The sequence below is a fragment of the Penaeus monodon genome, chromosome 4, assembly GCF_015228065.2.
Source record: "Penaeus monodon isolate SGIC_2016 chromosome 4, NSTDA_Pmon_1, whole genome shotgun sequence".
Classification (NCBI taxonomy): Eukaryota; Metazoa; Arthropoda; class Malacostraca; order Decapoda; family Penaeidae; genus Penaeus; species Penaeus monodon.
In genome coordinates this window covers 37,187,773-37,200,261 of record NC_051389.1, presented here as the reverse complement: position 1 = coordinate 37,200,261, position 12,489 = coordinate 37,187,773, and the positions used below count along the sequence as shown (strand labels likewise).

The following is a 12,489-nucleotide window of genomic DNA, read 5'->3' as shown; positions in this document are numbered from 1 at the left end:
TATGTATTTTGTGTAGTATGTGTGTATGCGTGTGTATGCAAAGTGGTATTTTTTTGGGGTGTGTGTGTTGTGTGTGTGGTGTGTGTCTGTGTGTTGTGTTTTTGGTGTGTGTGGGGTGTGTGTTGTGTATGTATGTTGTGTGTTTTGTGTATGGGTGTGTATGTGTATGTTGTTTTGGGTATGTGGTGTAGTGTGTTTGTGTGTGTTTTGTGTGTGTTAGTATGTGTGTATGTTGTAGGTGTTTTATGTATGTATGGGTTTTATGTATGTGTGTATGTTGTGTTTTTATGCATTTTGTATATGTGTGTTGTGGGTGTGTGTGTGTGTGTGTGTGTGGGTGTGTGGTTGGGGGGTGTGTTTTATTTATGTATGTGTTGGGTTTTTTTTTTTGTTGGGTATTTTTGTATGTGGGGGTGTGTGTGTTATTTAGTATGGTGTGTGTGGGGATGTGTTGGGATGTTGGGATGTATGATTATGATGTATGTAAAGTAGTTTGGGTTTTATGATGTGTGTGTGGTATGTGTGTATTTGGTGTGTGTGTTATTTAGTGTGTGATTTTGTGTTATTTTGTGTGGTTTTGTGTGGTGTGTGGTGTTTTGGGGTGTGTGTGTGTGTGGTGGGGTTGGGGTGTGTAGGTGTGGGTTTTGTGGTGTATGTGGTGTGGGGATTTTGGTTTTGTTGTTTTATTTATGTGTGTATGTGTGTGTTGTGTTTTTTTTTGTGTTTTTATGTGCCGTTTTGTGTGTATTTATGTTGGGGGTGTGGTTTTTGGTGTGGGGGGTGTTTTTGTGGTTGTGTGGGGGGTGGGTGTGGGGTGTGTTGTGGGTGTGTGTGTTTTGTGTGTGGTGGTGTGTTTTTTAAAGTGTGTGTGGGTATTTTTATTGGGGGTTTGGTGTGTTTTGTGGGGTGTGTGGGGGTGTTTTTTGGATGTTTTTTGTGTGGGGTGTGTGTGGGTTTTTTTGTGTTTTGTGTGTGTGTGTTTGGTTGGGGTGTGTTGGGGTGTTGGGGTTTGGTTTTGGTGTGTTTTGGTTTGTGTGTGTGTTTTGGCCTGGTTGTGGTGGTGTGTGTGTGTGTGTGTGGGTGTGTGTGTGGTTTTTTGGGGTTGTGGGTTTGGGTGGTGTGTTTGGGGTTGGTGTGTGTTTTGTGTTTTTGTTGTGGGGTTTTTGTGTTGGTGTGTGTGTGTTTTTTTGGGTTTTGTGGGGTGGGGTGTTTTGGGGTGTGGTGTGTGTGTGTTTGGGGTTTTGTGGTTTGGGTTTTGGGGGTTTGGTTGGTTTTTTTTGGGGTTTTTTTTTTTTTGGGGGTTTTTTTTTTTTTTTTTTGGTTTTTTTTTTGTGTGTGTTTGGTGTGTGTGTGTGTGTGTTTTGGGTGTGTGTTTTTGTGTGTGTGTTGGTGGGGGTGTTTTGTGGGTGTGTTTGGTGTGGTGTGTGTGTTTGGTTTTGTGTTTGGGGTTTTTGTTTTGTGTGGGGTGTTTTTTTTGTGTTGTGTTTGGTGTGTGTTTTGGGTGGTGTGGTGTGTGTGTGTGTGTGGGTGTGTGGGGTTTTTTGGTGGGTTGTGTGTGTGTGTTTTTGTGTGTGTGTGTGTGGGGGTTGGTTTTTGTTGGGGGTGGGGTGTTTTTGGGGGTGTGTGTGTTTGGGGTGGGGTGTGGTTTGGGTTGTTTTGGTAGGTGTGGGGTGTTGTGGTTTTTGGGATTTTGTGTGTTTGGTTGTATTTTGTTTGGGGTGTGTGTGTGTGTTGTGTGTGGTTTGTTTTGGTTTGGTGTGTGTGTGGTGTGTGTGTTTTGGGGTTTTGTGTTGTGTGTTTGTTGGGGTTTTTTGGGGTGTTGTGGGGTGGGTGTGTGTGTGTGTTTGTGTGTGTGTGTTTGGGGGTGTTTTGGTTTTGTGTTTTGGGGTTTTTGGGTTGGGGTGTGTGTGTGTGGGGTTTTGGGGTGTGTGTGTGGTTTGGGTTTGTGTGTGTGTGTTGGTGTGTGGGTGTTTGTGTTTGTGTTGGGGTGTGTGTGTGGTTTTGGGTTTGGGGGGTGTTTGGTGTTTGGGGTGGTGTGGGGTGTTTTTTTGGTGTGTGTGTGTTGGGGGTGTTTGGTGTTTGGGTGTGGTGTATGTGGTTTTGTGTGGTGTGTTTTTGGGGGGTGTGTGGTGTGTTTGTTTGGGTGTGTGTGTGTGTTTGGTGTTGGGGGGGTGTTTTTTGTGTTGTTTGGTGTGTGTGTTTGGTGGGGTGTGTGTGTGTGGTGTTTTGGGGTGGGGTGTGTGTGTGTGTGTTTTTGGTGTGTGTGTTTTGGGGTTTGGTGTGGTGGTGTGTGTGTGTTTGGTGTGTGTTTTGGGGGGTTTGGGGGTTTGGTGTTTTTGTGTTTTGTGTGTTTGGTGTGTGTTTTGTGTGTTTTTGGGGGTGTGGGTGTGTGTGGGTTTTGGGGTGTGTTTGGTGTGTTTTTGTGTTGGTGTGTTGGGGTGTTTGGGGCCTTGGGGGTTAAATTGGGGGGGTGGTTTTTGGGGTTTGGGGGTTTGTGTGTGTGTGGTGTTGTTTGGTGTGTAGGGGTGTGTGGGTGTTGGGGTTGAGTGTGTGTGTTGGGGGGGGGTGTGTTTGGGTGTTTGGGTGTGTGTGTGGTGGGGGGTGTTTGGTTGTGTGGGGGTGTGGTTGGGGTTTGGGGGTGTGGGGGGGTTTTGTTTGGGGTGTTTTGGTGTGTGTGGTGGGTGTTTGGTGTGTGTGTGTGGGGTGTGTGTTTGGTGTGTGTGTTTTGGGGTGTTTGGTGTGTGTGTGTGGTTTTGGGGTGGGGTGTTTTTTGGTGTGTGTGTGGTGTTGGTTGGTGACCCTTTTGTTGGTGTGTTTGGGGTGTGGTGGCGTTCCTGGTGGGGTTTGGGTGTGTGTGTGTTGGGGTGTTTTGTGGTTGGGGTGTGTGTTGGGGAAAGGTGTTGGGGTTGTGTGTTTGTGTGTGTGGTTTCCCCTTTGGGGTGTGTTGTGAATGCTGTGTGTGATTTTGGTTGGGGGTGTTTTTGTGTGTGGGTGTGTTTGTGGTTATGTCGGGGGTGTGTGTGTTGTGTGGGTTTTTGGGGGTGTGTTTTGGGGTGTGGGGGGTGTTTTGCTTTGGGGGGGTGTTGGTGATTGGTGTGTGTGTGGGTTTTTTTTTGTTGTGTGTTTTTTGCTTGTGTGTGTGTGTGTGTGTGCTTGGTGGGATGTGTGTGTTTTGCTTGGGTTTTGTGTGTTTGTGTTGGGGGTTGTGTGTGTGTGTGGGGTGTGGGGTTGGTGTGTTGGGGTTTTGTGTGTGTGTGCTTTTGGGGTGTTTGGGGTTGGGGTGGTTTGGGTGGTGAAAAATTGTGTGTGTGTGTGTGTGTTGGTGTGTGTGGGGTTTTGTGTGTGCTTGGTTGGTGGTGTGATTGGTGTGGGGTGTTGTTTGTGGTTGTGTGTGGTGGTGTGTGTGTGTTGGTGTGTGTGTGTGTGTCTTGGTCGTGTTGGGGTGGTGGTGATTGGTTTGTGTGTGTGTGTGTTGGGTGTGTGTGTGTGTGGGGGATGTTTTGGAGTTTTGGTGTGGAAATTCTGGTGGGGTGTGTGGTTGGGGAATTGGTTTTGGTGGTGTGGTGTTTTAAAAGTGTTTGTGTGTGGTGTGGGGGTGTTGGGGTTTTTTGTGTGGTGTGGGGGGTGTGGTTGGGTGGGAGGGGTGTGTGTGGTTTTGGTTTTTTGTAGTTGTTGGGTTGGGCTTTGGTTTTTGTGTGGTGTGTGTGTGGTTGGGGGTGTTTTGTGTGTGGTGTAGGGGTTGGGTTGTCTGGTGGTTGGGGGGTGTGTGGGTTGGGTGTGTGTGTGTTTGGGGTGTGTTTGGTGTGTGTGTGTGTGTTTTGGGGTGTGTGTGTGTTGGGTTGGGGTGTGTTGGTGTGGTTTTGGGGGTGTGTGGGTGTGTGTTGTGTGGGGGGTGGGGTGTGTGTGGGTGTGTGGGGGTGGGGTGTGGTTGTTCCTTTGGGCCCCTTTGGGTGGGTTTTGTTTTTTTTCCCTGTTTTTTGGTTTTTTTTGGGTTTTTGTTTTGGTTTTTCTTGGGGGGGTGTTGGTGGGCCCCTTTGTGGTTTTTGGGGCCTTGTTGTTTTGCGGGGTTTGGGTGGGGGGGTTTCCTTCCTTTTGGGGTGTTCTTTGGTTGTGTTGTGTGTTCTTTGGTTGGTTGTTTTTGTGTTGTTGGGGTTGTAGTTTGTTGTGTGTTTTATTTTGTTTCCTTTTTTTGAATTTTTTGGGGGGGGTTTTTGGTTTGTGTTGCCTTGGGGGTTTTTTTTTTGCTTTTTTTTTTTTTTTCGGGTTTTTGTTTGGTCCCCCGGGGGGTTTTGGTTGCGGGTTTTTTTTGTGGAATTTTTTTGGGGTTTTGGTTGTCCTTGGTTGTTGTTTGGTGTCTTTGTTTTTTTTTTTTTGGGGGTTGGGTCCCCGGGGTTGTTGTGGGGGGGTGGGGGTTATGGGTTGTTTTTTTCTTTTGGGTTTGGCCTTTTTATTTGTTTCTTTGGTTTGTGTGTTCTTTTCTTTTGTTGTCGGTTGTTGGTTTGGGGTTTGCTTTTTTTTTTGTTGGGTGTGTTTGGTTGTATTTTTTTTTGGGGTAGGGTGTGTGGGGCCCCCAATTTAAAAAATTTCCCCCCCCAAAAGGGAAGGTGGCATTTAAGTTACCAATTTCCCCCAAAAAAATTAAGACCTTTCAAAAATTTCCTAAAAGGGGGAAAAAATTAATTAAAATTTTTTTCCAAAAAAAGGGTTTTTAAAATAAAAAATTGGATGGGGAAATCAGTTTTGGTCAAAAAGGGTTTTTTCTCTGAAAAATGAGGAAAAAGAGGGAAAAAAAAAAAAAGGAAGGAAAGGGGAAAAAAGGGGGGGGGGTTTTAAAAAAAAAAAAATTCAAAAAAAAGAGAAAAGTAAAGAAAAGAGGAAAGAAAAAAAAATGAAAAAAAAGAAAGGAGGGGAAAAAGAAAAGAAAAATAAAAAAAAAAAAGGAAAGAAAAAAAAAAAAAAAAAAAAAAAAAAGAGGTTTGAAGAAAAAAAAAAAAAAAAAAAAATTTAAAGGGAAAGGAAGAAAAGAAGGGGAGGAAAAAAAAAGGGGGGGGAAACAAAAAGAAAAGGCGAAAAAAAGCCCAAAGAGGGGGGGAAAGGGAAAATTTTTTTGGAAAAAAAAGTGAAAAAAAAAGGAAAAAAAGAAGAAAAAAAAGGGGGAATTGTCCCAAGCCCCTATTAAATTTTAATAAACATCAAAAAAAGGCCTAGAAAAATTAAAAATTAAAATTTCATAATTCTGTATTGAACACAAATTAAAAAAATGTTTTGATTCCCAAAAGCTGGGAAAAAAATAAAAAAATTATAACAATAAAAAAATTAAACCACCCTTCCTTTTGAAATCTTTTTTTAAATACTTTGATTTTAAAAAAAAAATCCCCCCAAAAATTAAACTTTCCCCAAAAAAGGGGAAACCCCCCCCCCCCCCCCCCCCCCCCCCCAAAAAAAAAAAAAAAAAAAAAAAAAAAAAAAAAAAAAAAAAAAACCCCCCCTTAAAAAAAAAAAAAAAAAACCCCCCCCCAACAAAAAGCCCTTCCCCCTACAAAAAACAAAAAAAAAGGCAAAATTTAAAAGCCTTTAAAAAAAACCCCTTAAAAAAATGGGGGGAAAGGGGGCAAAAAAAAGAGGAAAAAAAAAAAAAAACAACAAAACTTTTAAAAAAAGTTTATTTTTTTGTTTTCTCAAAATTTATATTATAAATATTTTTTTTTATTTAAAAAAAAAAAAATTTTTTTTTTTTTATCTATATATTTTTTTTTTTTTTTTTTAAAAAAAAAATTTTTTTTTAAAAAAATAAAATTTTTTTTTTTTTGGGTTTTATATATAAAAAAAAAAAAAAATTTTTTTTTTTTTTATAAAAAAATATATTTTTTTATAAATTTATAATTTTTTTTTTAAAAATATATATAATGTTTATTTTTTTATATTCTATTTAATTTTTATATATTTTATATACCATATATATTTATAATAATTTTTTAAAATATAATTTATATTATATTTATTTTAAAAATTATAAAAAATATAATATAAAAATATAATTTTAATAATTTATTATTTATTAAATATTAATTTAAAATATTATATTAAAATGAAAAATTTATAATATTTTATATATATAATTTATATTTTTATATAATTAATATATTATTAAAAATTTTATAATATTATAAAATATATTATATTATATATAATTATAATTTTTAATTTTAATATATATAATTCATATATATAATGAAATATATAAAATATTAATTAAATTTTTTTTAAAAATATATATTTTAAATTATAATTTATTATTTCATATTTATTATTTTTTATATTATATATGTTATAGTTTTATATAATATTATATTTTTATTTTGAAAAATTTAATTAATTTATATATTTTAATTTTTTATATATTGTAATAGTTTTTATATATATTTCTATTATTATTTTTTATTTTTGTGTGGGGGTTTGGGTGTGTGTGTGTGTGGGTGTGGTATGTTAGTTTTTTGATGTGTTATTTTATTTTTTTTATTTTATTTATTATAAAAATTTATAATTTTATATATAGATTTATTATATTATAAAATGTATTTTTTATTTTATATTATATTAAGTATATATTTTATTATATAATATTTATATATATTTATATAATTTTATTTAAAAAATTTTTTTTTTCATTTATTATAAAATTAATATAATTATAAATGAATATATATATTTTTTATATTAAAATTTTATATTTAATTTTAAATATATTTTAAATTTATATAAAATAATTATATTATATATTTTATATAATATTTGTTATGTTTTTAATTTATATTGTTTATATTAGTATATAGTTTAATAATATTAAAATTAATATTAGTTTTTTTAATGTTATGTTTTATTTTAAAAATTTATTTTTTTTATATTTTAATTTATGTGTGTTGGTGTGTGTGTGTGTGTGTGGTTGGGTGTGTGTTGTATGTTGTTGGTATGTGTGTTTTTTATTTTTATATAAGATATTATATAAAATATTGTGTGTGTGTGTCTGTGTTGTGTGTGTGGTGTGGGGGGGTGTTGTTGGTGTTGGTGTTTTTGTGGGGTGTGTGTGTGTGTGTGTGTGTGTGTTTTGTATCGTGGTGTGTTGTGTGTGTTGCATGTGTGTGGGTGTGGTGGTGTGGTGTGTGTTGTGTGTACGGGTGTGTGTGTGTATGGTGTGGTGTGTGCGTCTTGTGGTGGTATACTATATATATATATATTAATATATATATATAAAAATAATATATTATAAATTATATATTATATATATAATAAAAAATTAAAAATAATATATAATATATATTAATTTTATTATAATTATTAAAATATAATATATATAATATACATAATATACAACATACATAATGTGTGTACATATATATTACCGTGTTTTTGGTATTATATATATATTTTTATATTATGTATATATAAAATATATATATATATAAAAATAATAATGTTGATTTATTTTATAATATGTTTGTTAGTTGAATATATATATATAATATTTTAATATATATATATATATATTATAAGTTATTATAGAAAAAAAATTGTTTTGTATAAAAGGTTGTTGGGTGGTTTGTATTTATTGCTATACACACAATATAAGTATATTTATATAACATACCACGAACATATATATAGTGTGGTAGGTTTTTTTGTTGTTGTTTTTTTCCTCTCTTTCTTCCCCCCTTTTAAGAAAAAGGTTTAAAGTGCCTTTGTCTTAGTAAAGTGGGGGGGGGGGGGGCTTTTTTTGCTGGGGAAAAAAAAGTTGAGGATTGTTTTTTTTGGAAATAAAACTTTTTGACAAGATTTATAAGAAGGCGATTATTACATTATTAGAATGAGATTTTGAGAGATGTTTTTTTCCATCTTGGGAAAAAGGGAACATTCTGAGAGTTTTTGTTTTACAGATTAGTAGGAAAATTTTAAATTCAAAGGGGTTTAATCAGAGTTAGAATTTTTTAAGATGAGATCATTCAGAGGCATCCTTTTTTTTCCTTCGTTTTCTTTTTTTTTTTTTCTATCCTCCTCTTTCCTCCTACCCTTCCTTCCCCCTTTTCTTCTTTTTTCTTGTTCCTTCCCTCTTTTGCCCCCTTTTTCTTGTTCCTCCCCTTCTTTTTCTTGTTCCTCCCCTTCTTCTTTTCCTCTCCTCTTTTTTTCTTCTTCTTTTTTCCTTTTCCCTCTTCCTTTTCCCTCTTCCTTTTCTTCTTTTTCTCTTTTCTTCTTTTCCCTCTTTTTCCCTTCTTTCCTCTTTTTTTCCCTTTCTTTTCCTCATCTCTTTTCTTTTTCCCTTTTCCTCCCCCCCCCCATTCTTCCCCCTCTTTTCCCCCTTTTTCTTCTCCTTTTCTTTTCTCCCCTTCTTTTTTCCTCCTCCCTTTCCTCCTTTTTCTTCCCCCTCCTTTTTTCCCCTCCTCTTTTTTTCCCCTTACTTTTTTCTAGAGAAAAAAAATTGATGAGCAAAAAACATAATTTCTGTCATACCAAGGAAGGTAGAAAAAAACCATATTTTAACAAGTAAAAATTTTTCATCCTTTTCGGGCCCAAGGAAGTTTAGAAAGGAGGCAATGAAAAGAGGTCAAATCTCCAAAACAGATTGGAGAGCCCCACGGACAGTTCCATGACTTAATGGAACTGTTTAAGATTGGAGGGCGATCTCCTGACACCAACTATCTTTTTATGGGAGATTATGTTGATAGAGGGTACTATTCTGTAGAGACAGTCACCTTGCTAGTATGTCTTAAGGTAAGGATGGATTTAATTTTTTTATTGCTAATTTACTTTTTAAACCAGACTTATTCAGATCAACAAAGATATTTTTTGAATTGGTAAGATACACTACAGTATGGGCAGCATAATGTTTAATGACTAAATTAAGTTTATGGCCAATTTCTTGAGTTAGTTTTATTAAAATTAACTAGAGGCTGTGATAATTCCCTTTTTTTCTCTCTTTCCTTCTTTTTTTTTTTTTCACATTGTTTTTACATACAAGAGATGTTTCCTCATACAAGAGTATGAGGAAATATTTAATTCAAAGACTGATGGGGTGTAGTGGGGAAACCAGAGCATCCAGTGTACGACCCAAACCCTTTGATGTACATCTGCTTGGACATATGTTAATAAGATTTTTTTTCTTTTTCTTTCTGTCTAGACTCATAAACTTTTTTTTTTTTTTTGTGGGGGATTACATAACATTGGATAAACTTATTTTTATGAGAAAATGGGATTTTAAGAAGCATAGAAATATAGTTTTATTGTTACAGCAGTACAAAGTTCAAAATTTTTTTTTCCCTTGCTAAAAAAGGGATTAGATTGAAAATTGTGGTTTTTCAATGATAGAAAATTTTCGGGATTTTTAGACAATTTCAAAAAATGCAACAACCAAGAAAAATTTTTTCCGTAATTTTATTTTTTTTTTTTGAACATTTAGTAAAGACTTGATTTAAGTTTACTATGTAGAGAATACTTTGAACTTTTTTAGAATTTTTTTTGTTTTAACCCACCCACCCTGGATTTATGTTCTGTTCGCTGCATTTTTTTGTGAATTTTGATACGATGGTCCCCATGTGTTCCCAGCAAGAGGCCCTATGCCCAAATTGTTTCCCCCTTCCTTAAATTTTGTTTAGTTTTTAAACCAAAATGCAGTAAACCCAATTGTAATTAATTTTTTCATGTTATGTTAATATTTGTATAGTGTCTTAGTTGTTTTGGAGAAATAATTGTAACTTAAATGCCATCTCCATTGAGGGGGCAAAGTTATTGGGGACACACACACCCCCACCACACAAAAACAAAACACACACACACCCAACAAACACACAACCAAAAAAAAAACAAAACAACAAAACAAAAAAAAAGAAAAAAAAAAAAAAAACCCCCCAAAAAGAAAAAAAAAAAAAAAAAAAAAAAAAAAAAAAAAAAACAAGAAAAAAAAACAACCAGAAAAAAAAAACAAAAGAAAAACCAAACAAAAAGAAAAAAAAAAAAAAAAAAAAAAAAAAAAAAAAAAAAAAAAAAAAAAAAAAAAAAAAAAAAAAAAAAAAAAAAAAAAACAAAAAAAAAAAACAAAAAAAACAAAAAAAAAAACCAAAAAAAAAAAAAAAAAACCAAAAAAAAAAAAAAAAAAAAAAAAAAAGAAACAAAAAAAAAAAAAAAAAACAACAAAAAACAAAAAACAAACACCCAAAAAAAAAAACACAAAAAAAAAAAAAAAAAAAAAAAAAAAAAAAAAAAAAAAAAAAAAAAAAAAAAAAAAAAAAAAAAAAAAAAAAAAAAAAAAAAAAAAAAAAAAAAAAAAAAAAAAAAAAAAAAAAAAAAAAAAAAAAAAAAAAAAAAAAAAAAAAAAAAAAAAAAAAAAAATTTTTTTGGTGTTTTGGGTGTTTGGGGGTGTTGTTTTGGGTGTTGTTGGTGTGTGTTTGGTTTTGGGGGGTGTTTTGGGGTTTTGTGTGTGGTTTGGGTGTGTGGTTTGGGTGTGGTGTGTGTGTTGTTTTGGTGTGTGTTTGTGTGTGTGTTTTGGGGGGGTGGTGTTTTTTTGGGGTTTTTTGGTGGGGTTGGTGGTGTTGGGTTGTATGTGTGGTGTTTGGTTTTGTGTGTATGTGTTGGGGTGGTTGGTGGGTTTTGTGTGTGTGTGGGGTTGTGTGTGTGGGTGTGGGGGTGTGTGTGTGTGTGGTTGTGTGGGTTTGGTGGGTTTTGTGTGGTTGGGTGTGTGTTTGTGTGTGTTTGTGGTTGGGGTGTGGTGTGTTTTGGTTGGTGGTTGTGTGGTGTTGGTGTTGTGGTGTGTGTTTTTGTTGGTGGGGTTTTTGGGGTGGGTGTGTGGGTGGTGTGTGTGGGGTGGGTGGGTGGGTTTGTGTGGTGTGTTGTGGTTGTGTGTGTTGGTGTGTGTGTGTGTGTGGGGGTTGTGGTGGGGTGTGTGGTGTTGTTGGTGTGTGTGGGGGTGTGGGTGTGTGTGGGGGTGGGTGTGTGTGTGTGGGGGTGTGTGTGTGTGGGTGTGTTGGGGTGTGTGTGTGGGTTGGGTGTGTGGGGTTTTTGGTTGTGTGTGTGTTGGTGGTTGGTGTGTGTGTGTGTGTGTGGTTGTGTGTGGTGCGGGTGTGTGTGTGTGTTTTTTTTGGTGTGTGTGTGTGGTGGGGGTTTTGGGGGGTGTGGTGTGTGTGCTTTTGGGGTTGTGTGGGGGTTTTGTTGGTGTGTGTGTGGTGTGGTGGGGTGTTGTGGTTGGTGGTGTGTGTGTGTGTTGGGGGGGTTTGTGTGTGGTTTGTGTTGGTGTGGGTGGGTTTTTGTGGTGTGGGGTGGTGGTGTGTGGGGTTTTGTTCTTTGTTGGGTGGTTTTTCTTTTTTTTTGGTTTTTTGTTTTTTTTGGGGTTTTGTTTGGGTTTGGGTGGGGTGTGTTTCCCCCTTTGCCCCCTCAATGGGAGGCATTTAATCAAATTTCCCCCAAAACAAAACTAAACATTAAAAATTTAACATAACTGAAAAAAAATCAAGGGTTTTTCTGATTTTTTTTAAAAAAAAATTCAAGGAATGGGGGTTTGGCAATTTCTCTTTTTCTAAAACCATGAAGCCATCGTATGCAAAATCCCCCAAAAAAAATGCAGGAAAAGGAAAATAAATTTTATGGGGGGGGTTTAAAAAAACAATTCTAAAAAAAGGTTAACAGGTAAACCCCCCAAGAAAAAAAAAAAGTTTAGGGCTGCAAAAAAAAAGAAATTACATGAAAAAATGTTCGGTGTTTGACAATTTTTGACACAAAAGCCCCTGAAAATTTTTTATAATTTGAAAAACCTCAATTAAAAATTTTAAAAAAAGAGAGAAAAAAAAGGGAATTTACGCTGTAACAAAAAAAAAAACTATATTTTTAGTCTTAAAATCCCATTTTTCTAAAAATAAAATTTTTCCTGTTAGTAATCCCCAAAAAAAAAAAAAAAAAAAAAATTTATGATCTAGCGAAAGAAAAAGAAAAAAAATCTTAAAATTGTCAAAGCAATTACATCAAAGGTTGGATCTGGAAATACGTCGGTTCCCACCCTGCCCCGAATACTTTGAAAAATTAAAAATTTTATATTGGTAGAGGGAAACATCCTTTTTTTTGAAAAAAAAATGTGAAAAAAAAAAAAAAAGAAAGGAAAAGAGAGAAAAAAAAGGGAAATAATTTAGAAAAAAAAAAAAAAAGAAAGGAAAAAAAAAGTAAAAAAGGAAAAGGGGATTTTAAAAAAAAAAAGGAGAAAAGGGTTTAAAGTAAAAGAAAAAAAAAAGAAAAGTAAATAAGAAAAAGAAGGGGAAGAAAAAAAAAAAAAAAAAAGAAGGGGGCAGGAGAGGAAAAACAGAAAAGGAAAAGGGGGAAACCCCCAAAAGAAAAAAAGAGGGGGTTTTTAAGCCCCGAAAGGTGGAAAAAAAAGAAAAACGTAAAAATGGTTTTTAAAACCTATCTTTATAACAAACTGTTCCCTTAATTTTTTTTCTCTAAAAAGGGGAAGGAAAA

General features: G+C 34.6%; 1 protein-coding gene across 1 annotated transcript in view; it reads left to right on the top strand.

Moving 5' to 3' along the window:
- Nucleotides 1–4,883: 4,883 nt before the first annotated feature.
- Nucleotides 4,884–12,489, top strand: part of LOC119572549 (protein FAM133-like) — a gene marked incomplete at its 5' end in the record, with an annotated part of 11,957 nt that continues 4,351 nt past the window's right edge. The window contains 2 exon segments of the mRNA XM_037919652.1: nucleotides 4,884–4,974; nucleotides 9,905–10,387. Coding sequence (XP_037775580.1) covers nucleotides 4,884–4,974; nucleotides 9,905–10,387 — 574 coding nt within the window.